General features: G+C 39.1%; 1 protein-coding gene across 2 annotated transcripts in view; it reads left to right on the top strand.

Moving 5' to 3' along the window:
* The window catches only part of LOC143389851 (lanC-like protein 2), an 80134-nt gene that overhangs the window by 12676 nt on the left and 40416 nt on the right, over window positions 1-27042 (top strand). Inside the window, exon 1 of one of the 2 annotated variants that reach the window (XM_076842619.1) lies at window positions 17686-17945. The exons of the other annotated variant lie outside the window; for it this stretch is intronic. Within the exon in view, the coding sequence (XP_076698734.1) occupies window positions 17739-17945 (207 nt within the window). The 5' untranslated portion in view covers window positions 17686-17738. Of the gene's footprint in view, window positions 1-17685; window positions 17946-27042 lie in introns of those variants that run through there. 2 annotated transcript variants of the gene reach the window in all.

The raw sequence follows: 27042 nt of genomic DNA, 5'->3' as shown, positions 1-27042 counted from the left end.
TTACAACAAAGTGCTTAATGAAAGTAGGTATTTGCTAACTTTAACACCACGGCCCAGAGAGTTTGGACTGAAGAAAGAGGAAAGCACACAGTGGGCTATGCCACAGAGTGAATGGGGGCCAGGGCGCCTTGCAGATCAGGGAATCTTGAGACAAAGAAGAAAACTTAAAGGCGGCACCAAGTGAGGAAACACCAAAAATATTTTCTTGCCTCATGAAGAGTCTGACTATGGAATGAGCAGAATAAGTAAAACAGATGTATCGGTTGAGTCAGGGAGTAGTTGGGTACATGGCTGACGTAATGCATGGGCAAAACCAATAATAGGACAGAGACTCTAGGTCAGGTGGCTAGTCAGCCTTAAGGTGGTGACTATTATTTCCTGTACATTAACCAGTGATGATGGATTATTTGGGGGTAAAGGATGGCCTAATTTTTCTAATTTGTCTAAAGCTAAAATAGTAAATAATTGGCCTCATTTTTCTGTCAATGGAACTAATTGCATGTGCTCTTTTTTTTTTTTTTTGGAAGGAGAAGTTCTAATGATTCATATCCAGGGGAACAAAATTTCCTGGAGAAGGGCCTTTGGGGAAAAAGAAAAAAGTGGAAGTTACAGGTTTTTCAAACTCTGATCATAAATCCTTTCCCCAACCATACATTCTTATCTTCCCTGCACCTATCCTGTCCCTCCAGTTTCTGATTCCTGGGTGGGTACCAAGAACATTCGGATGTGAGAGCAAGATGGTTATAAAATATTTAGCTCTAGGAGTGGCAGATTTGGCTTCTGTGATCCTGCTAATTGGGTGGTTGCCTGCCGTCTCCCTCGCTGATCCATCCCCGAGGGCTTCAGCACACACATGGGGACGTATTCAGGGACTGATTCTGAAGTCAATTCACAGACTTATATGAAAACCAGCCTCATTATTTTATATCTGAGATTGAATTTTGTCCATGTGTGTGGGTGTGAGATTAGGGGGTAAATGGAGACTTTGGTAGAACAGGAAAGAGCATATCATTTCCATATGGATTAAAATTTTTACTAAAATATACAAACCCTGTACAGGCAGACAAACAAGAACAATAAAAGCCCAAATATAAAACTGAAGGTCAGTTTTAGCCTTTGAGGCAACAATTTATGACTCCTGACTTCAAGTCATGTTTCATATTCATAAATGCCATTCCCAACTTGAACTGCAAGCCAAGTTTGGAATTTGAGATATCTTAGGGTCATCTACCTTTCTTGCAATATTTTGTTATTAAGCTAGTAATTGAAAGGCAAGTAAACAGGGGCTTTGCGTTTCTTTGACTTCTAAAATGGAGCACAGGTAAAACTTAAGTTTATCTAAGTGTATATGCGATTTTTGTGGATTTGATTTATATGTAGCCTTTTCTTAATGTGATAGCAAATGAAAATGACTTTAAAAATATTCTGACAGGCACAGAAATAAAAAACAAAATGACGTCATACCATTGAGAGGCAGGGTCTGTGTGAGACAATTATTATTACCGCTGGTAGTGTTGTTATTATTCCCTAAAATGCAGCAACACGCCTGCTATGCAGCAAGGACTCAATTCATGTCTGCTGAATTTTTAAAAAGATCAAGGTTGCTGTACCTTTTTGTAGCATCTTATATTTTAAAGGAAGTCCCTGGTAATCAATAAGTGATAGGCCAGGATGGCTAACAGTGTGACAAAAATTTATGTCTTAAATTAAGAGATAAGGAGAATAACTATTCTCCCTTAGTATCATCAATAGAAGCATCTCAGTGATTTCATAATTTGTTCATTTCTTATTGAAATAATGGACTTATTGAATAATAGGACTGAGCATATAGTAAGAGATGAATGTGCTGTAAATCTGAACCAGTTAAACCTTAATAGCGTAAATGAAACCTTTAAATTGTGTGAACCACGAGCAGCCTTGCAACTCTTTACATGTGCAAAGAATTGAATGAAGACATATGGTCACCATCAACTTGGTTATTTAATTCTGAGATGACACACGTATTAATCTAACTGAAAGGGGAAGCTACTATATAGCTGGTTGTAATTAGCCAACCACAAATTTCTATAACCACTTCAGTCTAAACCAAAAGCCAAAATGGCATTTCATGATTACACCATCCCACCCAGATTTGCATTTCTTGATGAATTCCCAAGGTTAGGATATGAGCCATACTGTAAAACCAACCCTCAATTACATCTTTTTAGAGGGGAAGATTAGTGGCAGGTGGTGCCTGCTATAAAAGCCTCATTAAAACACCTTCTGGTGGAGTTTCACAAAAGGAAGCCACCAGATGGAGACCCATCTCCACATGGTAGTCTTACCTCAAATGAGAGTTTCACCTGACACTTTGGGGACAGACAATTTTTTTCTCACCTAACAAGCCACTGAGGTTCAAAAGACGATCTATTAGGATTAATTGTACTTGATCACTAATCCATTGTAATGCCATATGCTAAGAGCGTTGTTCACTGTTAAGCCTGGAGCCAGGTAGAGCCCCTCTGGTAATGTAAACCGTCCCATTTTCCTGCAGCTAATCTAATTTCACCTCCTCCCAGACCCCCACATGCCAGGAATGGTGCTTAACTCTTCCTACACTGTCTCTGATGCATTTTTGAATGGTAGCAAATCTGATCTCAAAGGTAATGACGCTGAAACCTGCTGACTAATTGGAAAATGATTTTCCTGGTGTTGCTTGCTTAGTGGGGCAAGTGGATAAAAGGTATTTATTCCATTGTGCACAAATTCAAAGACTCAGTCCTGGCCTTTTTATCGGCACAGCTTGGTATTACTCATCTGCTTCTCTTTCCTAAATGTGTTCGTTGAATCTGCGACTTACTGGATTGGAACAATTGGCCAGCTGGGCAGTGAGAGTGAAATTTACGTTTCATAGAGGAGATTCTGTCACCTTATGCAGTCCTTAAAGTGTCAAGTCTTTTTTAAAGTGGTTTGCCTTTGGTATGGGTCCAAACCATTAAGTGCTAAACTGTATAATAGTATAGTACTTTATATATACATACATACACACACACACAGAGACACACACACATATATATATATAATATTTCTCTTGTATGTTTTGTGTTAAGCTACTTTCAAAGCACCACCCACTAAGTCACTTTCTAAAAGAAAGATGGCTTTTTTTGCTCAAGGCCCCATGTTTATGAGTTGCTCACATAACGATAATCATACACATATGGCCACGTGAGCCCCACACATTTTACTCTAGTTCTGGGGCTCAGTATGAGAAGTTAAGTGGAAAAACTTCCACTTAACTGCAATATTATGCAATATTCTCTGCAATATTATGATCACTTGGTTCCATCTATTCAGACTCCTAGCAGGGACAGAGAAGATAATCCATCTCAATGTGTAGGAAACAGTATTATCAAGATGACAGCAGTTGTCCTGTAGTGACACTGCTCATTCAGCAAATAGGGCTTAGCCTCCTGATGCATACCATGTGCTGTGCTCATACATTCCTAATAAACTTCTCCCCAAAACATCACAGGAGAGAGTTATTATGAGTGTGAGATTTAGGTGGTGTTTTTAAATGTGATCTTTACATTGCATTGTTAGGGGGTTGCAGGGGAAGCATTTATTGAAATGCAGATTCCTGGGCTTCAAAACAGACTACTGAATCAGAATCTCTAGAGATAAAACCTTTGACAAATTTTCCAGGCGATTCAGATGCATCCTTAGGTTTAAAGTCCAAGTAAAAGAACACAGGATCCCATTGCCTACTCTGATACCAAGCCAGGCCCTTCAGACCAGTACAGTCAACTTTCCTCATACCAAAGGCCATGTGACACTGCGGTCAGGCCAGGAAGGAATGGGAAGAAACCTCACTTGCTCTCTGGATCAAATTTCCAACTGTTCTAGGTTGTTATGAGTGTTTCGTATTATCCAAATGGTATATCTAATGTGTCCCATACTGTACATGTTTATGAACCCTTAAAAATTCTTAAGTTTCTAATGACATACATAAATCACTCTAGTCTTGTTCTTATAGCCTATGTAGTCACTGGACACCAGAGATAAAAATATAGCCCCAGCATTCTGCAGCTGGAAGAGTTTAGTTTATCATATGTGAGAACTGCTAGCTTTGGCCAGGTCAGAGGGAGTCTCCAAGATATGTTTTATAAAAATAATAATTAATAAGTGAATAGGCAAGAAAGCTCAGTAGCCATTCAGTTATAATGAAACAGGGAGTCCAGGCTTCCCTATAATTACACACAGAGGACATTTCTTCTCTGTGGGATGAAGTTGCATTTTTGAAAAAGTAATTTCTAGTTTTCTTGGTCCCCTCTCTTATTCACAAGAACGGTTTTACTTTGATATGTTAAGTTGCAAATATTTTCTTGGAAATTTTGATAATCACATTTCTGAGAGACAGGTCATGTCTCACCTTCAGACAGCAGAAAGCAACCTCCTCTCCTTCTGCCTCACCTTTAACCCATCTACACTGAGTGTCTATAGGCTCCAGTGCTCTGCTGAAGGAGAAGGGAACCCAAGAGGAAGAAGAGCTACACACTGAAACCTGGACACAGAAAGGACATGTCAAGGAGAGCTCAGACAGGACTGGCCTTCCCCAGTCTGGCCTTGGGGCCTGTATCTGACCATCAGCAGCAAAGGGACCCTCTCTACCTGCCTGCAGGAAATAGTGACTCTGGCCTGCTCAGGACTCTTAGAAAGTGTGAAAGGGGGACCAGGATTGAGTTTGTGACATAAAAAAAACACAAATGATCCTGAATTTCTTTCCCCTGTGTTTTGCATTCATAATTTCTCTGATAGCGATATCTATTGCTACAAAATACTGCAACATTGACAAATATCAGAGCGTAGTTCAAAGCATTTAGTCTAAGATAGGGTGTTCTGCTTTGGTAAGGAAATAATTAAGATAAATTCTTCCAAGGCAGCGTTCATGTTTATCTTTCCTTTATCTATTTGTGTAATGTTGAGTCAACTCTAACTTTTCCTTGCCACGTTCCCCTCAAACATTCTTCTTCTTTTTCATGGTTATTTCCTCACTTTATTTTGCTTCTTTTGCCATCCCGATTCTCCCTGGTTGTATCTGGAGGGTGTTGACTGTTGTTCCATTTAATTGAAGTTTGCTGTTTGCGGCTACATGTTGGAAACTCTCGTGCCCTGGGAGTATTTATTCCTCCTCTTTGGCATTCTTTTGGTTTTGTGTCCTCATCCCCCCGATAGTTTTCACTCTTCCTTTAAAGTCAGGATTTCTGTTTTCTAAGAATACAAAAATACCTAATTTTTATTCCCTGTAACTGTTTGCCGTCCACATTCCTGTGGATTCGGGAGAGTGGACACGTGCGTGCGTTTCTCAGCATTCAGCTTTGCGTGTGCTAATATGTGGGAAAGCTCTTGATTCAAGAATGGAGATAATCATGATATCCAAAGGACAATCCCCCAATTTTTTCCACTCTCCTTAGTCAATTTGGTTATCAAAATAAAGCAAAAGAATATTTTTCTTCTGTAAAGCATCTACTTGTAGGGCTTTTATCTTCTCTGGTTACCTCAAGTTTCCCCCAAAGAAGAAATCTAAGCTCCAATTAGGATGAGTGAAGGGAGGGAGTTAGGTGCCAGAATCCCCAGCGACTGCTCTCACTCAAACAGACCACAAGATTCTCTCAACCCACCTAATTTCTTCCCATTTAACTAATAGAAGGCTGGGGAGTGACCTTTGCAGGCCAGTAGGCAGGAGCTGAGAAACACTCCCCCAAATGAGCGAGGATGCATGTCTGTTTACAACACAGCATGCTGGCCTTGAGCTAATGACATTAATCCCCCTACTGCGTTTCATTAGGTGACAGACAGGGAGCCACACTTAGGAGGGAATCGACTGCTTTTCCCCACCAGCCAGCTGCGGAGAGGAGTCGCTCCAGGACCAGCGCCGCCCTCCCCTCCCTCATTTGCTTTCTTCCTCTATTATCCCTGACATGTTCACTGAACTACAGGCTGCATATGTTTAAAAATAATTAAACGCGCTCCAAACAAATAGGCAATGTTTCCACGATCCCTGCAATGAGCATTCTGCGTGTTTTGACAGATTTTTCTGTTCGTTGGGTTCATCAAGCAGCCTGGCTCTTTGCTGTCACTCCTGACAACCAACAGATAAACCCCCAGGGCAGGCTCCCCGGCCCAACACCTTCCCTGTCTGACGTTGGGCTCAGGGAGCTTCCAGCCTGAGGGTCCTTGAGATGTTGGGGGAATCCAGGTCTGGACTTCCAGGGCAGCATGGTTTGCAAATGGTGCCATTAAACCAAAGACAAAAGAAGAGCAAAATAAACTTGGGAGTTTATTTTGAAAGGCAGCTCTGTACTGCATGGAGAAAAGAGACTGATACTGTAGGTTACCGATGATAAGTTCTGTTCCTCCAAATGTTGAAGTTTGAACTTAGAGAGTCAAGGCAAGCATATAAAGCAGGGTTTATTTAAAAAGGGGTAGCATAGACTTCTCCTGGGAGGGAGAAGGGGGCCATAGCTGGCATCCTGGTATCCCAAGAAGCGAGGTGTTCTGCCCTTTTATATGTCCTAGGCTTCCTTTGTTCTTCTGCCCTCTTCCCCTTATCTTTCTCCTTCCTGCATAGTGACAAGGCCCAGGAGTGCTCAGTGGGAAGGCCAAAGGTGGGAAACCGGTGGGCTGAAGGGGGAAGGGCAGGATGGAGCAGCCTAAGACACATTAATTAACAAACTTATAGTTCCCTGAAGGGAGGGGCAATTCCTGGGACAGGTTACCTTAGTAACAGGTTGGAGCAGGGGCAGATTCTTGATAAGGATGGAGGAAGGGCTCTGAAAGAATTAAATTTTCAGTCCTTTAGAGGGACAATCTCCAACTTCTCTGGCTCACTCAAAATGGCCTCCTTGATCCAACCTGACTTGATTTACCTATCTATACTGACTGCCTGTCTGATTCTGGCTTCACTACCATGCGGACCATCCTCACTCCCAACCCATAGACACCCCTGCATTCCATCCTTCACCCCATTTATCTCTCTCTTTTTTTCATCAACATCCTCTATTAAAAGATGAAGAAGAAAGGAAAAGAGAATGCATACAAAGCTTGATAAAATACAGTATAATAAAATGAATTAAAATATATGTAAAGAAATTTAGTTAAGAAAAAAGAAATTTGACGCGTTTACATACACACACACCCAGCGATGCTAAAAATAGAAGAAAGACTAATTATTTCTCAGATTGAGGTAATAGTCTTCATACAACAACATCCTCAACAAAACTCATTCAGCAACAGATGGATAGACAAGTGGGAGTTTCCTTATAACTGGCTAGAGGCTTACCACATGTTGCAAAAGCATACTTACCTTAGTGGAATTCCCCTGAGTAAAGAGTGTGTGGATATAAGTGTCTGTCAAGGAGAAGGAGGGTGAGGAAGAGAAGGAGGAGTCATTATAGCTTTGAGGGTCTGGCTTAAACCAGGGATGGCTTTAAAAGGAACCATAGGAATGGGTGCTCTTTAAATCCTGTATGCAACATGCTGTGATTTGAATCAATATTGACAGCAGTTAACATGCAGTGACTTTAATTTACCCACTGACTGCTCTGATGGTCAAGGGTGCCCAAAGTAGTCTTAATATCATGTGAACTTTTAAGAGTCAACAAAACCTGCAGGAAAACTCAGTTTCTCTTCAAGGAGGAATTTTCTAGTATATTGCAAAATGGGTTATGAAGACACCGAATTCTGCATCGGGCATTGTCACACTATATCCTGTGGGTCAAGACCGGACTTCTGTTTTGGCATCATTTGTGAACTATATGGCTTTATTTATTTTTTTAAGTGGCTGAAAACAAGTCAGAAGAAGAATATTTCAAGAAATATGAAAATTACTTGAAATTCCATTTCGATATCTATCACTAAGGTCTTACTGCTACTGAGTTGCACTTCGCCTTTACACTTTGTCCACGTTGCTTTTGTATTGCAATGGTAGAGTTGCAGCAGAGGCTGTGTGGTCACAAAGCTTGAAATATTTACTCTCTCTCCTTTACAGCAAAACTTTCTGACACCTGTTCTATAATGCAAACAATAGAGTGTAACTACAAATCATCAATGATTTTTCTGACTATTAAAATTAACAGCAGATCAGAATTGCCGATGTTTTCTAGAAGGCTATTTAATAACATGTATCAAATCACACAAGACATGTTTGCCTTTTGAATCATGAAGTCTACTTCTAAGGAATTTATCCAACAGTGGAAAGTAGGAAACAACCCCAACACCTGACAACACCAAAAATGATGAAATATATGACAGTGTAGCCATACAATGAAGTGCTCTATGGTCATTCCACAGATGATTTCTAAATAAAGTTAATATTTTGATGAGGACGCCAAAATCTCTCTCCCCTCCCCTCCGTGGGGGACTCAATTCAACCCAGATAAGCAGAGACAATGAAAAAGTCAAAGCAGCCTGGTGTTGGAGGACAGCTGGGATTCTCCAGTGAGATGATATTTAGGTTGCTTTTCTGTGGCATTCAAATAATGGCCTCTTTGTATTTATTTTGAGGGCCCTCCCCCTTTCTTTTTCTTTTTCTTCCTTTTTCTTCTCACTTCTGTTTTTTAAAAGGAAATATATGTTATTGGTATAAAATTCAAAAGGTACAAAAAGGAATATGATGGAAAAATTTCTCTCCCGACAATCAATGTCTCTAAGTCACTCCTCTCCCCTCCCAGAGACACTACCTTTATTAGTTTATTGTGTATCTTCCAAGAGATGTTCTGCACAGGGCCAGGGGATATTGTATATTTTCTGCTTCTCACACAATGATGACTTACTCAGCACACAGATTCACTTTGCTTTCATTCATTTCATTTGGATCATTCCACATCTGTTCATATGGAGCTGCCTTATTTCTTTTAAAAATTACATTTAATGAATAGTCCCTAATGCATTTGACCAGTTCTTTATTGATTAATAGGTAGGCTCTTAATAATCATCGGATGTCTTTAACAATATGCTTGTCCAGTATAAAGAATGTCACGTTGTGTCTATTTTCTGTATGTAAAATTACTAATCATTTATAGGAGTATAAATACATATAAAGTAACTCCTGTATCATCTGAAGGCATATGGATGTTATTTTGTTTTATTTTATTTCTTTGGTATCAGGGGATTGAACCCAGGAGTGCTTGACCACTGAGCCACATCCCCAGTCCTTTACGTATTTTATCTAGGTTCTCACTGAGTTGTTTAGGGCCTCACTAAGTTGCTGAGGCTGGCTTTGAACTTGAGATCATCCTGCCTCAGCCTCCCAAGCCACTTGGATTACAGACTGTATCTAGCTAGGCATATAGATTTTAAATTTTGGTAAGCATTGGGAATGTTCACATGAACTTTGCACTGTTAACATCCCCATACATATAACAAACTTGATTCTATTTCCTTCAATGAAACATGTTAATAAACATTTTGATTTCCACAAATCTGAAAGATGGAAAGTATTTCAACTTTAATTTTAAATAGTGAAGGGTTTGTGCACATTTTTCACCTTTCTTTTCTTTTCATGAATATGTTTTGTTTTGTTTTGTTTTTTGAGTACTAGGGATTGAACAAGGGCACTCAACTATTGAGCCACATCCCTAGCCCTATTTAGAGACAGGGGCTCACTGAGTTGCTTAGTGCCTTGCTTTGCTGAGGCTGGCTTTGAATTCGCCATCCTCCTGCTTAGCCTCCTGAGATGCTGGGATTACAGGCATTTCCACTGTACCCAGCCTGTTTGTATTTCATACTTGGGAATTACTTACACTTTCTTTTCTGTGAGTTGTCTGTTCATGCCTTGTTTTTGTATGCTGTTATCGACATATATATATATTTACTTATTTTCAATAACTTTTAAATTTTAAGAAAATTGGAACTTTTTTGTAATAAAATTTTAAAATATTTTCCCTGTTTGTCATTTGACTTTTGTATTTTAATTTTTTGTAATGTATTTCTTCCATAGAGAAATGTTTACGTTTCACATAGGCAGATAATCTTTTATGACATGCATTTTGTATATGTGTAGGGTGAGGTGGTACAACTTTCTGCTGCATATACATATATTTTTCAGATGGAAATATATTTTAAATTGGATGTACAAAAAGTGTGAAAATATTAGTTGTATATTGGGGTATTCAAAAATATCAAATTTTAACATTTTTTGATAACCGATTTCCATTTTGAGTCTCATTCCACATCATTGCAGAAAATATTCTCTCAGACTAATTTGGGAAAGTTAGCCTTTGGGAGTAAATAAAGTCAATTTAGAAGTTTATGTTCCTGCTCTGTTTTCTCTCTGCCATGGCTGCCTGGGTCCCCAGGGTTTCATTTGTAGTAATGGTGTTGGCGCCCACCCCAGTTGGATCATTACACACTGGGGGGACACACAGTGTGATATGGTTCTGGGGTATGGTCATGCCAAGGTGAAGCCATCTTCCAGGACTACTCTTTTCTTTTCTGGTCCCAGGGACATAAGAGCCAAACAACTCTCCACTGTGTAGCTCCTTATCATGATTGGGGAACCTCCAGCTCCAGGACACTTGGTGGCACCTAAACCCACTACTAGACATCTGCAAAAAACACTTGCCTCTTCCCCAGCCCACTGAAGAACCCAGGGACGTATTAGGGCAATTTTCATCCTCAGTGCATCGTAGAGCAATCTTAGCACCTCAGTTCTTCCATGGTAATGAAGGCTCTGGTTATAAAACTTATCATTTTTCAGAGCAGCTATTAAAAATAGGGACATATATCTCCTCTATTCTCAGCTCTCCAACTATTTTGAGTTTTTATCACACTTCCCTCAGAATTAGTTCTGTGGTGAGTTTCCTCTCCATTGCGCTCCTCTGGTATACTCCTTGACAAATAGCTCAATAATTTTTTATCTACACTGGGAAGATGGGGTGAAAACATAAACATAACTAATTCTGCTAGTATTTTCCAAAAAAATTCACTGTCAAACCTAGGCAATAGCCTTTTGAGATTTAAGTGTCAAAAGACCATGCCTGCTTTCTGTAGTCTCCTTGTTACCACAGTGAATACCACGTGAGCATCTTCCTGGACTTGGAGGAAGGGTCTTTGACTATCTAAAGAAATTCAATGAAGCATGAAGGGAAAAAAAATAAGTTGGCTCACATCTATCAGTTGTTAAGGTAAAAAACCCAAATAACAAAACATTTTCTATACTATACATAAGTTTTATTAAAAAATGGACAACCAAAAATATAAAACAACAAAATTTTAACAGTAATGTGACAGACTAGAGTGAAGATATAGATTTATTTGATTTATTTTTTGAAATTTATGTTTTATAATGTAATGCAATATCTTAGTTATTTTATAAAACTGAAAAAACAATGCAGAAAAATGTAACCATTTACACAAAAACTACACAAAAACTATATATATACACACACACACACACACACATATGTATTTGCATATTTTATATAATTGATATTATTTTTATATCCATTTAATAACATCTTAATTATTAACATGCCATTATTATTATTGTTATTATTCTTTTGGTACTGGAGATTGAACCCAGGACAATTAACCACTGAGCCTCTTCTGCAGCCCTTTTTTAAATTTTTATTTTGAGACAGGGTCTTGTTAAGTGGCTGAGTCTGGCTTTGAATTTGTGATCCTCTTGCCTCAGCTTCCCACGTTGATAGGTTTACAGGCATGCACAACCACACCCGGCTCCGATATTATTATTTTATCGTATCACTAAATCTTCTTTACAACACGGGTGTTTGTGGTGTTCTAAGGAACACATAGAACCACAAAATTTTCAAACAGTCTTTATTAGTATACTTACACTGTCTCCATTTTTCAATACCATTCAAATAATTCTAGGATTAAAATATTTGTAGATAATTCTTAAATCCTTGACTGCTTTCTAATTTTTTCCTAGAAGTCAGCCTGATGTTAAAGTACAAATATACTAAAATAATCTAGAAAAATGTGTCATAGCCAAATGTCCAACTAGGCCATTAAGAAAGCCTCAATAGGCCAGCCACCTCTATAATGTCTTTTTTTAACCCAAGTGATTTCCTAGTGTGCTAAGATAACCTAATTCAAATTTCTCCTATACATCTGCACAGGGTAACAGCTGTATGAGACTATTAGTTACAATGTAGTTCAGTGGAAGAATTTATCCAAATGTTGATAGGGAATAGATTTTCTCTTAACAGCCTAGTACACAAAAATAAAACGTTCAGAAATAAATGTCAAAGTAAACATAAATATGGTGGCTTTAAAATAGCTGCAAACTCTTCTAACACTTCTGTCATTGAGAAGTGCAGTCTGTCTTTCCTGCCCTTCTTCCTGGTAGGCTTGAGACTATTTCCACCAGTGGAGGATGGTGGAGGGGACACTTCAACTCCCGAGATGACACCATGTAAAGGCCTCTTGGTTTGCAGCTTCCACCACGTCCCCCTATGCTGCCATGAAGGAAGTGTCCTCAGTCACTGTGATGGAGGGGATACAGACAGACACAGGACTGAGAGTCCCTGCCAAGAGCACAGCACTTCAGCCTCACCTACCAAGGTGCCAGATGAGAGTGAAGAAGCCCTCTTGCAGACTGGGCTCCAGCTTTAGCCGGGACAGTTCCCACACATCTCAGTCACTTCCAGGGGAAACTCCAGGTATTTTGTAAAGCAGAGACAAACCACTCCTGCAATACCCTAAATTTCTGACATGCAGAATCGATCTCTAAAATGGTTATTTTTCAAGCTGCTAAGATTTGGGGTGGTTTATTATGTGATCTTAACAGCAATGATGTGATGATTGCGGGGGCCATTCTTTATATATTGCACAGCCAACTCACTCAAAATGACTTAATTTGGGCACAACTTATATGAAACAAGAAACTATCTATGCTTTCTTCCAGTGAAATTTTATGGTCCAACAAGAGACAGTTACCATGCCGTCACACTTTGATGTTAGTGTTATAGTGCAAATGCTGTGCAGAGGAATGGAGAGCTAAGTGTCTAATCCAAGTTTCTACAATTAGTTCAAGTTGGTTCCCACTTTTGGACTCACAGGGCAGTGAAAGTTCAAAAACTGTAAATGATATTCATTATTTCTTACAAATATCTCAGAAAGAAACCAGAAAGCACAATAGCCAAAAATTTGCTTTTCCTTGGTAAGCCATCATTACCTTCCTCTGCTGACCCGATGCTGACTGCAGACTGGGTACAGCTTTTTCACTTTAATGCTCTGACCCTGGATGGGCTCAATTTCTGTGATATGAAAAAAAGCAGTCTGCAATTGTTAAACCAAAACTCTCTGAATTCTCAAAATAAGAAGGGAAATAGATAAAGATACATATACACAAATAATATGATTAAAAGGTACAGCATAGTCCCCTTAAACAGGGATCGATACATGGCTACTGTGCAGCTCAGTTCCAGAATTGCCTTCATGAAGCAGAGGCTATTTTTCCCAACTACCCAAGTATGTCCCCTCAGACAAATGAGTTCCTCTACATATGGACAAGAGGATGGGGCTGAGAGAGGCAGGTCCACTCTGTCGACATGACCCAGCTGGAAGACTAGCAAGAAAAACATCCACTCATTTAAGGGGAAATCCCACCTATTCATAGAGGGGCCTTGCCTATGGCCTCAACAGAGGAACAATGCCAAAATACTTCTTGATAAGTCTAACATCCCCTGAGAGATGGACATGTGGAAGAGAAGGGAAATGTTTCTGAGTCATTATCTACTTAGAAAGTCAGGTAGTCAACCAGATGGCCATTTCATTCTTTATAATTGGTGGAGCTGTCCCCAATGAAGTTTAGCCTGTATCAAAAGAGGCCTATATCTTTGCTTGAAGAAGAGGTCAGGAAATAATCACAGGTGGAGGTAGAAGCAGCTGAGTAGAGAAGGTACTTGTTATGAAAAAAAAAATACTACATCTTTGATAGGAAAGATCTTGCCTTTTTTTTTTTTTTTTTTTTTTTTGAGACTGGCTCTTTCTATACCAACTCAGTCTGGCCTCAAACTTTTGATTCTCCTGTATCAGTCTCCCAAGCAATAGAGATTATAGGCATGTGCCATCATAGCTGGCTAATGTCTCACTTCTTCAACTGCCCACAGGCCCATACTCTCCTCCCCATCTGTTTGGTTGCACTTACTCCCTTGTATCAAGTAAGGGATACCTGATATCCCTCTTTACCAAGTAAGGCAGATTTCACCCCTATAAATAAAGTCATATGAGCAGTAGTAACTTATATTTAACTGGCTCACTGCATGCAAATGACACTCCTCCCAAATATTTATGGGAGTCCTTATAGTGTGCTTCAGATGCTTCTGAGCTATTTGTTCCCCAGATGCTGCCTATACTTTGCAGGATACCATACTGACTCTGCTGTTCTGAAAGGCATGATCATGGGGCACCAGATCTCTCTGAGTTCCCTCAAGCCTGGTGATGTACAATAAAATAGAGGAATGCCCAGTTATCTGTGAAGTTTTCTCTTCCTAGGACCCTTCCTCAGTTCAAACTAGGGTCAAAGATGCTGTTTTGTATTCTTTCGTGAGATTGTCCATCAGATGTGGACATAGGAGGAGACACAGGAAAGCACAGAAAAGTGAATTTTATTAAATGTACTCATAGGTAAGACAGTCAATGCATGCCACGAGAGGGCTATATAAAGGGATCCAAGGAAGTAAGTACAACCAAACAGGTGGGGAGGAGAGTAAGGACCTGTGGGCAAGTGCTAATATTGGGGGTCAAGGTGGAATACACAAACAAAAAGTATGCAGGGATTCCACTGAAATGTCTGGATATTACTACTGTTAGAGAAAAAGTGATTCAATAATAACTGTTAAAACACAGAGAGGCCTACTGTATTCAGGACTATCTCCACAGGCAATGGACCATGGCAATGAAGTGTTGCATTGGAGAGAGACTGGACTGACTCAATTCTGAACATTGCAAGAGCAAGTGGAGATGTATAGTCAAGTAATAAGGTGGGGGAAAATTACTAAGAGGAACTATCAGGTGGTAAAGAGGAAAAACTGACTGCCATGGTTTGGGTATGAGGTGTGAAGCAAAGACCCTGTTAACAAAGGGCTGTTCAGAGGTGAAACCATCCAACTGTGAAAGTTGTAATCTAATCTGCACATTCTAGTTTGAATGAACTGATTGGGTGTTAACTGTAGGCAGGTGGGGCATGCCTAGAGGAGGTGGGACACTGGGGATATGCCCTGGATGAATTGCATCTTTTCTGTGGCTTCTTTTCCCACCTCTCTCCTCTGTTTCCTGCCTGCCATGAGGTGAGCAACTTGTCTTGCCACGGCCCTTCTGCTTTCATGTTCTGCCTCATGTTGGGCCAATGGAGTTGGCCATCTATGGATCTCTGAAATGGTCAGCCCAAATAAACTTTTTTTTTTTTTTTTACTTCTAATTTGTTCTTGTTGTGTCAGCAACACAAAACACATCTAATGGGATGCTGAAGGCAAGCCCTGGTTATCAGCTATCACCTGGGGCATAGTGGATTGCTGATCAGCAATCAAGGGTGATCACATAGTGAGGGTAGGGGGTTCTTGATAAACTGACTTTGCAGAAAGTGGATTTCATAAGGAAGTGCACAAACTAACGTAGGAAAAAGTTCAGGAACCTGGCCAATGTTTGACCAAGCAAAGTATCTTTGCCACTAGGTCACAGACAAAGAAGGACAAGAAGAATTTGTGACAAGAGCAGCTTTGTCATGGGTGTACCTGGTCCACTGGTCAGGGGGTTTACAGCTTGTTTGTGGGGATTTTTTTTTTTTTTGGTGTGGGGGTGGGATATTGAGGCAGGAGAAAAATACAAAATTTTAAACTATGCTGTACAGATTTCACATTGTTCTAACTCAGCCCCACATTGTTGCACGGTACCTGTGCAAACAAATGGGGCTTTGCTCCTGGACCAGAAGGTTGTACCTGGATCTCACAGAGGGAAGACAAACTACAAATAGACTGGGGTTGTAGCAACCTGCAAGTCCCCAGATCTGTTCAGACATGGCTGAAACTCAGCCACAGATATTCCTCCTGTACCTCAGATTTCCTATCTGAATAAGCCTTAATATCTCTTATATTCTGAAACACTAAGATAAACCTGTCCTGAGAGCACACTGTTCTTTTGGTATTCTCCAGGCAGGGTTAAAAAGGACAGCAGAGGAGTTGTCCCAGAGGCCTGCCCAGGTGGGTAACTGGTGTGGGGATAGCTGTTATCAGAGCTTCTGATCTCTAAGTCTCCCATATGAGGATGTGTTTCACATCCACAGCCTTATGGGGTTGGGCAAGAGTGGGAAGCCAGGTCTTTACTCACATCAGCCCACTCTAAAGCCACAGAGGCAGCAGTGATTGGTAAGGTATTCTCTATCATGTCACCATGTACATAATTTCAAAAAAATGTACCCATTATGCTGTGCTGTGATTTCTGCATTTCTTACCCACTAGCTAGGCATTCTCAGAAACTTTTTAATCTCTTATGTCCTCATGGCCTAGCACCAATATTTGTTAATTGGAAGAAAACTAATATAAGACTTTTCTCTTAAGGAGGAGAAATCATATTGATTTGGTTCTAAATAAATAGCATGAAGAATAAAAGAGAATCAATAAAAGACTGAAGTTAATATAATTATATAAATGCAAAGTTCTATTTGCTTGTGTCCTTTTTTTAATGATACTTATTGTGCTTCAGGGCATATCGAAGGGATCTCTCTGGTCAATAAAATATTTCGATGATTAAATATGCTTTCACATTATCTCGTTACCAAAGATGTCCATTTTTTTTTCAAAACAAAGAAACTGAAAATAAAACACAAGATTAAAAATAAATAAATAAAGCCTGTGGCTCCTCCTCCAAGACAACCCCCCCTCCCAACAGTGATGAATAGGAGGGACTGTATTCCTCGCCCCTGGAGACTATCCTTGCAGATAGTCTGTTTTGAAATTCTTTTTAGAGGAGATTTTTTTTTCTCTCTCTCTCTTTAAAAATATCAAACAAAGCTGCTGTTTGCTATTCCTGTGGCTGGCGCACCACCTGGGGCTGAGGACATGGGCGGCATCGCCGGGCTGGGGAAAATGCAGATTGATGATGGAGCCACGGGGGATGCGCTTTTCCTTTTCTGCGAACAGCACACTCTTTGAATGACAGCAAATTCTCTACAGGTTTTCCCTGCGGGAACGTGCCCCACGCGGTTCATTCGGTTTTCTCTAGAAAATCGGCCACCGGAGAGGACCGGGGCGCGGCATTACTGGAGCGGTTCCAGACCCGGGGGCTCCAGCCCAGCCTGCGCGTACCCGCGGACAGGCTCTGCGGGCTACTATCCCGGTCCCAGCAAGGCCAGGGCCGGCGGATGGCGTGAGCGTATTCCAAACCGCCGAGGGCAACGGAGGTCCCGCCGAGCCCACTTTTCCCGCCGCAGCGAACAGCAGCCGCGCGGGGCGGAGGCACCACGTGCAGCTCACCGGCTGCATCCAGATGTGCAGGTACCCCGTGGATAAGAAGGCCACCAGGCGAGGCTATAGCGGGTTCCAAGACTCCGCACATCCCGCCAGCTCACAGTTTCGCTCTTTCTAAAGGAAGCCCTTGGCTCCGGCTGCGGGATCTTCGGTAGGTGACTGGCGCGCGAGACAGCGCTGCTCCAGCCGGAACGCCCCGGCAGGAGGTTTGTCCCCGCCCGCGCGCCGTGCCGCGCGGCACCTAGGGTGGGGAGAGGGCGCGCGGCGGAGATGGGCGAGACCATGTCAAAGAGGTTGAAATTGCATCTGGGAGGGGAGGCGGAGATGGAGGAGCGCGCGTTCACCAATCCCTTCCCGGACTACGAGGCCGCCCTCGCCGCCGCGGGGCTCACTACCGGAACCTCAGAAGAGTCCGGCTGTGTTCGCACCCAATCCACCACAGATGAGTTCGGCCTTCCTTTCCACCACGACTGCAAGGTGAGTCGGCGGCCCTGCCTCGGGAAAGGCCCGGCGGGGGTGGGGGGGGCGCCAGCGGTGGTAGCGTCCACCCGTCGCAGCTGGCGGCGCGTTGACGTCACCCGCGCGCGTCGCTGTTGGCAGTCCAGGATTAGGCACAGTGCGGTGTGCGTTTGTCGTCCGCCGGCGGGAGCGAGAATGGCCTAGGGGCTGTGAGCTTTTATTGCAGTGGCCACTTCAACGGCAATATACGCCTCCTGGGCTCTCCGGTCTTTAAAACTCTGATAGAGCGCTTTGTTTCCTGGCGCCTAAAAGTGATATTAGGGTACTAGCGGCGATTGGGTATGCAGATTTATGTACCGAAGAAGACCTGCCTCCTGGCTTCCTTCTCTAAAACTGATGAATTTAATGTCAAAAACCTATTTGCATTTCTCCCTAGCCTGATTGTGTGTGGATGTCATACTTGGTTGGTTCCCCACCCTTGGACTTTATCTCTGACGACTAGTAGCAAAAAAAGCATTGTTCATAAAATCAAGTCTTGTCATTTTTTTTTTTTTTTCCTGCGTGCTCATCAATTGAAGACGGGATTAAGAAGAGAAACTTTACTCTGTAAGGGTCCTCGCTGGGCCAGAGAATGAAATTAACGTAAACAAATTAACAAAGAGCACATAAAATTATTTCATGTTTTATTGACATAGGAGCCTCATAAGGAAATGAAGACGAAAGTGGCAAAACCAAATGCATTTATATTAGGCCAAACAACAAGAGACAATTATTGGAAGGGAACTAAAATACTGTTTATACGGAGAATAAAGGAATGTGATTATTTTAATAAATATAAAATTCTTCTGTCTTCCACACCCTGTCCCTGGTGATAAGAATGTTTCTCCTGGTATTGGGGCACGCATCTTTTCCATGGAAGTTTTATCTCCTACTTTCAGGAGGAACAGGGGAGGTTTTGAACACCTACCTGCTGTTTCTCAAGTGTTTTTAGCTCAAAATAATCCTTTTGCCAAAATGATATGTTTTACTGGGACATATTCTGCCACTTTTCTCTGGAATGTGAATACAATTTGTTCATGTTTGGTAAAACCACACATTTACCAGGTTGTCTTTTTCTCTATGTATTACAAGGCTCCTTTCACTTCCCTGGCTCCTCATGCATTTTATTTTTGAAAAGGGAGAAGTTGGCCTAAACTAGGAAGGTAAATTTGAAAGAACCATTGGTCTGAATATGAAATCTAATGACTTCTCTAGGCCTCTTTTGTCTTACTTGTGATTAAAAGTTGGATAATCATTCCTAACTCAGGGATGTTAGTGATGAATTAAAGAATATAAATTGCCCAGCAGAATGCCTGATCTGCTACCTAGTAGGCTCTGAATAAATGTTAACTGTTTCTTAGCAATTTAAATGCTATGCTTTAGAACTCATATGTCAATATTGTTTTTCTCTGTTTCCTCTCTTTTTCATATGTCTGTTATATTTGTGACTTAGTGTTCAATTTTTTTTACAACAAATATCTCTAGCAAACACTTTTTAAAATCATTTATAAATAGTTGCTCTTTCAATACTTAGAGGTTTAGTGAAAAATTAAGTGAACTCTTGACAGCTTTTTGATAGGGGCAGGTGAGCATCATTTTCAACCTCACAATAAATAAGATAAATACTGGGACAACTTACAGTACCAAAATTACAAATTTTTATTTTTACACTTTATATTTCAATAACTGTGATTTTGATCTCTGCTTTACACGAAATCAATTTGTTTAAAAATCCACAAATAATGAATGTGTCTTGTGACCAATTGTCTATGCAATTAAAATAGTAATAAATTGTCTTGGAGACCTATGCCAGTGGTTGTGATTATATACTTAAGAAAAGGGGAAATGGAAAATGTGTTCTTGAATGTGAAAATGAGAGAACATTGAAGGGAGACAGAAAGAGTGGTTTTTAAAGGTAGAAAGATTGGTTTTTGGTTATGGGAAAGTCATAAGATAAAATGAATATGAATTAAGCTCCACTGTCTTTTGTATAGACACTTTATCATGGATAAATTTATTATATTTGTATTCTTAAGACATGTTAAGAGGCAATTAAGATAGAAGACATAAAGCTATGCATTTGTTTTGATAGACATGAGATTTCCTGAAAATGAATTGTTTCACCCACAAAGATTGTGACTGAATTTCTAACCACTGGAACCTCAAAATGTGATTTTATTTGGAAATAAGGTCATGGCACGTACAATTAGTTAAGATGAAGTCATATTAGAATAGGGTAGGTTTTTAATCCAAAATGACTGGAATCTTTTAAGAAGAGAAGTTATAGACACCCAGGGAGAGAGAAAATGACTGCGTGACAATGGAGGTGGAATGATGCATCTCCCACACAAGGAGTACCAAGGATTGCCAACCACACCAGAAGCTAGAGTTGAGAAGGATGTTTTTGAACTTAGAGCTTTGAGAACAGAGATGATCAATTTCTGTTTTAAGCCACCCAGTTTTGTGGTACTTTGTGACACCCCTAGGAAACTAAAAGCAGGGAGTAATTTGTTAATTTGTAAGTTAAGCATTGCATAAGTGCTTGACAATGTGTGCTATGAGTAAAGATTACATAAAATCTGCCAACACAATTATTTTATTATTAGTATTCTTTAATCATTTACACATTCTCATTTTAGATTAACTGCATATGTATGTGGTATAGTTCTTAAGCCACTCAAACCTGCTTCTTTGAATTATTTCCATAAGTAGGCTTTTATAGCACTTTTTACAGTATTGGCCAAAATATGAAAAACAGTGAATCAAGATAATAGCAGGTTTTAAACAATGGGAGATTTCTATAGCAAATACTCTCAATACTTTACAGTCATTTCCTCCATAACTTTTACTGGAATTTACTGTGGCCATGGACTTCAAGGGAATTGACTTCAGTTCCAGGAGCTGAATCCTTAGCTGATCTAAGCTAGTAGTTCTTTGACCAGTAGCATCAGCTTTATCTGGCATATTGTCAGGGTTCAATCAGGATAGAAACCACCCAAAGTTTGATTTTTCTCATTATAAATAAGGAGAGTTCTAGAGAATATAGGAATAGTGGAAATAAGGAGCAGCCTCATCCATAGGTCCAAGAGAGTGTACAAAGAAAAGGTACCTGTGCTAATAACACAGGGGGTGCTATACTGTGTATAAAATTACCCCCAAATTTAGTCACTTTGTAAATATTTAATGTCTGAGAGTCAGGAATACGGTTTCCACTTAACTAAGTGGTTGTAACTTGTTGAGGAAGCTGCAGTCATTTTAAAGCTTAAGTGGGGCTGAGAGAATCTGGTTTGTTCACATAATAATTGTTGGCAGGGCTCTTTAGTTATTATTTGGAGGCTTCAGTTTCTTACCACACATAAGCCTTGCCATAGGGCTGTTTCAGGACATAGGGACTGGCTTCCTTCAAGGTGTACAAGAACAAGATGGAAGCTGCTGTCTATTTTATAATCTCAGAAGTGACCTATCACACAAATGAAGGGATTATACAAGCATATAAATATTAAGTGGTTTGCAGCCTTGCAGCCAAGAAATGAACTTGTTGGGGGAAGGCATGGCCATTGGCTGGCAGAGAAATGGGTGTGATACTGTACCACTGGAACTTGCTGGAAGGGTACCCTCTGGAACCATGCAATGAGTAGTATAGTAAGTGAGAATACACAAATGATATAATGAAGGTACAAGAAAGAGATTACTTCTGCCCACTGGCACCAGGAAAGGCTTTTCAGATTAAGGTGATATTTTTGAGGTCCTTGAAGATTAAGTAGGACTTGCCAGCCTAAGGTAGAGAACTACAATAGCAAGGACTTCAGAGATAGATGCAGTACTAAAATAGTAGATTGTCAAGGAGTAAAACATGGCTGGAGAAGAGGGAGCATGAATGACATGGGAGTTTGAGACAAAAGGTAGAGAGGGGCTGATTTTGATGGATCTGAAGGATTTTAGAACTTTTTCTGCAGAAAAATGAAATCAGGAAAACTTTTACTTTGCATCCTTAATTTGGTATAATCTTGAGTTATTGGAATGCTTTATTTTAAAATTTTATTTAATTTTTCATATTTTTGTTTAAAAGTGGATGATCTTTCTTATCAAAATTTGTTTAACTTCATATTATATAAACATAAGGAAAACAGCACTTCTCAATTGCCCAGAGAAATGTAATTCCTTTTTCTTCTTTCAAAATGAAGAAGTATATTCCTATAGTCCCAGCTATGTGGGAAATTGAGGCAGGAAGATCATTTTGAGCCCAGGAGTTGGAGGCTACCTGAATAACATAGACTCTGTCTCTTAAACACACATGTATATATGCTTTTATACATACATAACAAAATGAACTGTAGTGGTATATGGGTGTGGAGTAGAGGGATAAACTCTATAGCCTTTCTTCTCAAAATGAGGTTTGTAGACCCAGAGCACAAACATTTCCAGAAAACTTGTTAGGAATGCAAATCCCACCTCAGATCTAGTGAGCCACATTTTAACAAGATCACCAGGTCCAGGGGATTCCTAAATGTGAGAAGTAATATTCTTTCTCGCTCTATGACATTGTTGAATTTTCTTTTAATATGATCTTAACCACCAACCAGTTTTTAATTCCTAATATGGAAAGGTATTGAGAGAAGGGTGATGGGAAGATTATGGAGAGGAGGCTAATGAAATAGTAAATTAACATTTCTCATTTTGTGAATAAACTGAAGTATAGAGCAGTTAATTACTTGGATAGACTTATTTGCTACTTTTCTGTCACTTGCTTTTAAGTTGGTGCAGGTTACTTAACTACATTGAAGCTTGGCTTTCTTACCTCATCGACTTGTTAAAAGTTAAATTGAAAGTTTAATTGAAGTTCTTAATATAGTTATAATATGTTTGTTAAAAGCTTGTAGTAATGATAGTTGTACTACCCCATTTTTATATAATTTTTATAATGGTTAATTAAGTTAATACATTTAAAACGTTCAGAACAATGCCTGATATAAGTGGTAATTAGCTATACATAGTTAACTGATGCATAGGTCAGTAGTGAGAATTTAGTTAATGGTAGCTATTAACATCATGCATTATATATTATAAAATGTGATAATGACAATTTACTTTAAAATTTATATTTTCAGTAGAATACACAAAATATTACATAACCTTTTCTTTTATAAACTTCTTGCAATTATTAACTTTCTTGGGATTATGACATATTTGCCTTAGAGATTATACATAGGAGATCATCAATAACTTTTTTATGTCACACATCAAACTGGATTGAGATTTGTTTTGGATAGGTAATCTACAATATTTTCTACTCATAATAGAGTTTGAAATAAGAAAAACAGAATCAGACCTGATTACATAAACCAATCCTTATGTTTCTGGAGAATGAACTATTTTTAAACATCTAAGCAAAGAACATTTTCTTGATACAGATTCAGTTTAGGTAAGGACCTATTTATCATAAATATCACTAGTGAAGGTAGATGTTTCCATAGCCATCTAATTCTTTACTGTAGAAAGATGCAGTTCTCCTGTCCACTTTCCCCTTTCATAATCAGCTTTGAGGTAAGGATTATGGGTTGTTTTATTCATTTTTGTTGAACAGAATGGAGTGTTAGAAAACCAAACCCAAAGCCTTTCAAATGTGTAAGACATCACAGAGCATCTTACTTACAAGTAAGATTCTTAAAGATGTGAGATTATGGAATGTACTTTCTTCTAATAAAAAGTTTTGTAAAAACTTTCCTAAGAAAGATCGACTGATGTATATACATTAGCAACTTTTTATATATCCTCACATAGAAGATGTGGGTCAAAAAGCTATTTTTATTATCTGCAAGTCTTGTAGGCAAGACTTGCATATAATAAAAACTTGTAGGCAAGTCTTTCTCTCTAGTTTTTTCATCTATTCCATGGTAATGATAGTACTGTTTTTAGTATTATCCAGAGAGTTAAATTAGATGAAGGGTCTTAAGTGCTTATCATGTATCAGGAATGTGTGAATTATCTTATTAGTAAGTACTCCTAGTACATTTAAACTGTTATTCATACAGCAAGTTTGATTCATGCATAACTGTTCAGAAATTACTGTTGTGTTTTTAGGAGTTATTTACATTTAACATTGATTTTGGAACTTTTTACTAACCTCTAGTTGAAATCTTAATTTTTTAAAAAGTTTATCATCAATCTTTTTAACACTTTCTGTATTTTTATATGTGGTAATTGTATTTCTTCAAACCAGCATTAAATTTTCATTAAGAAAATACAGGGAACATTATTATTTTAGAAAAAGAATGATTGCATGTTTCTTACTTTTCAGATAGAACTACTTATTTCTTCAGGAAATACCATGTCTTTCACTAAATACCTTTTTTTTTTTTTTTGTACCAGAGAGTGAACTCAAGAGTGCTTAATCACTGAGCTACATCCTCAGCTGTTTCTTTTGTATTTTATTTAGGGACAGAGTCTCACTGAGTTGTGGGTCAAAAGGCTACTTTTATTGTCTTCAAAACTTGTAGGCAAGTCTTTATCTCTTAACTTTAGTTTTTTCATCTATTCCATGGTGATAATAATACTGTTTTCAGTATTATTCAGAGAGTTAAATTAGATGAAGGGTCTTAAGTGCCTGCCATATATCAGGAATGTGTGAATGATATTATTAGAGCCATACCAAGTTGCTGAGGCTGGCTTTGAACTCTCAATTCTCCTGTCTCAGCCTCCTGTGCCCCTGGGATTACAGGTGTGCACTGCACCTGGCTACATACCTTTTTTATGTCATCTTTATACTTCATCACAAAACATTACCCTTGCTACTTTCCACATAGCAAACTCCATAAGATGCATGCTAGCTGCTTTTTTACTCCTTGAAGCTGAATTGTTAACCATGCTGAAGCCATTTGAGGGGTTAAATAAGTTAGTTGTGTTAGTTTTCTATTGATTACATTATAAAAATAATATCATAAATTAACTTTGATTGGGCAAAGGGGAGGGAGGGTAGGGAGGGTGCATGGGGGCAGGAAAGATGGTGGAGTGAGATGGACATCATTACCCTATATACATGTATGACTACACATATGGTGTGGCATTGTGTACAACCATAGAAATGTAAAGTTGTGCTGCAGTTGTGTACAATGAATCAAAATGCATTCTGCTGTCATATATACCTAATTAAAATAAATAAATAAATAAATAAATTTTAAAAAAGAAGGCTGATGATGCTCTGATCCTTGATGCAAGGGCTGGGTAATTAGGTGTTTTCAGCTTATGAAAATTCATTATGTTTGAGTCTGTATGTTTGTAATTCTTCAATTAAAATGAAAAACAAACAAAATTAACAGCTTAAAATAGCACCTATTTATTTTCTCTGGGTTCTGTAAGTCAGAGTGTAGCTCAGCTGGTTCCTCTGCTCAGAATTTCTCAAGATGTTAGTAGGCCTGTGTTCTTTTCTGGAAGCTCTGAAGGATGGACTGCTTCCAATTTTAGTTCCTGTGGTTATCGGACTGTGGTGCACATTTCCTTGCTGGCTGTTGGCCGTGATGGTCTCCCCACTACCCACCAACCCCATGTTGCCCAAGTCTTCATGATTTCTATGTGGCTTCTCTAGCAACAGTACATTGAGTCTCTTTCATATTTGACTTTTTTTTTTTCTCATCACCTTCTGTTATAGCTCTCAGAGCTCTCTGCTTTTAATGACTCATGGGATTGAATTGGTCTCACCTAGATAATTCGTTACACTGTTTTAATGTTTGTAATCTGTTTCAGGTTTCAGGGACTCAGGCATATTTTGGGGTGGCTATATTGTAAAAGTCCTTAGTTTATCAATCTTGAGCTGGATACCTGGGTTCAAACTCTGACTCTGCAATTTCCTATTAGCATAAGTGACTTTTCCTCTCTCCCTGTGCTGCATACTTTCATTTGCAAAATATGGGAATGATTGCCCCTTTACCTTAGGTTTTTTATGATGACAGTGAAGGACAACAACAGACTCAGACAGAGGACATAGTCTCTTAATAAAGTATAGGATAAAATTAAATGCACACAGCTCTGCAAGGCAAGCTCAGCAGCATTTTCCATTTGAGGAACAAACTTTCGTGGACCTTCCAGTCCATAAAGTGCCCCACTGATGATACTTCCTTATTGAAGTAAGGGTCTCTTAGGACCTATAAGAAACCCCTTCCCAGCCTGACAAAGGTTACTAATGCCTTTCCATCTTCTCTTCACCCTTCTAAATATTCTGGCTACTCACCTACCTCCAGGAGCAATAATAACCCCAGTAAATTCCTGAATACCCTCTACAAGGGTGAATTGAAGATTATTTTTCAAGATGCACCACTTTCCTAGTTCCTCTAGACTGTAGACACGTTTGAAGTTTTAGTATCATTCTACATATTTTTAGGAATATTTCATGTTGTAGGTTGCTAAGTCAAACATTTATTATGTGTACTCATAATTATTCTTATGATTGTCTTATTAGATCGGGAACTTGGGAAGGAAGATTCAATCTTATCCAACTTTTTATTCTAGTAATAGTGTCTGGCAATTTGATTATTTTTTTAAAAATAACTGAATAAAATAATCTAATTTTAGACTTACAATTTTCTAATGAGCCACATTTTTTATTTCATTTTTCCCCCTCAAGTATTCCCAAGTTGTCTGAAGATTTTATATATATAAAATATTCAACATTTTATCATATTAAGTTAATAAACTATTGTATTACACTTGCTGAGCCTTATGCCAAGATAAAGAAAATTTCAGTAAAACAGCGAATAATTTCAGTAATAGCTTTTTAGCATTCTAATCAGCTATAAATTTTATAAAATTATAAAAATTTGTGAAATCAACTTATTTTTTCCATATTCAATATAAAAAATGGGGTTGGGAGGGAAAGCAAGGGAGATTACTTCTAGGTAGGGAATAGGGGTGGGAGAGAAATGCCGGGAGAAGGGGAATAGCATGGATGGTGAAAAGACACCCTCATCATTATACAAAATACATGTATGAAGATGTGAATTTGTTGTCAACATTCCTTATATACAATCAGAGATATGACAAATTGTGGTATAAAGGTGTACTAAGAATTATAATGCAAAATAAA

Source organism: Callospermophilus lateralis, unplaced genomic scaffold, assembly GCF_048772815.1.
Source record: "Callospermophilus lateralis isolate mCalLat2 unplaced genomic scaffold, mCalLat2.hap1 Scaffold_66, whole genome shotgun sequence".
Lineage (NCBI taxonomy): Eukaryota > Metazoa > Chordata > Mammalia > Rodentia > Sciuridae > Callospermophilus > Callospermophilus lateralis.
The sequence above is the reverse complement of the archived record's forward strand: the minus strand, read 5'-3'. Positions and strand labels throughout refer to the sequence as shown.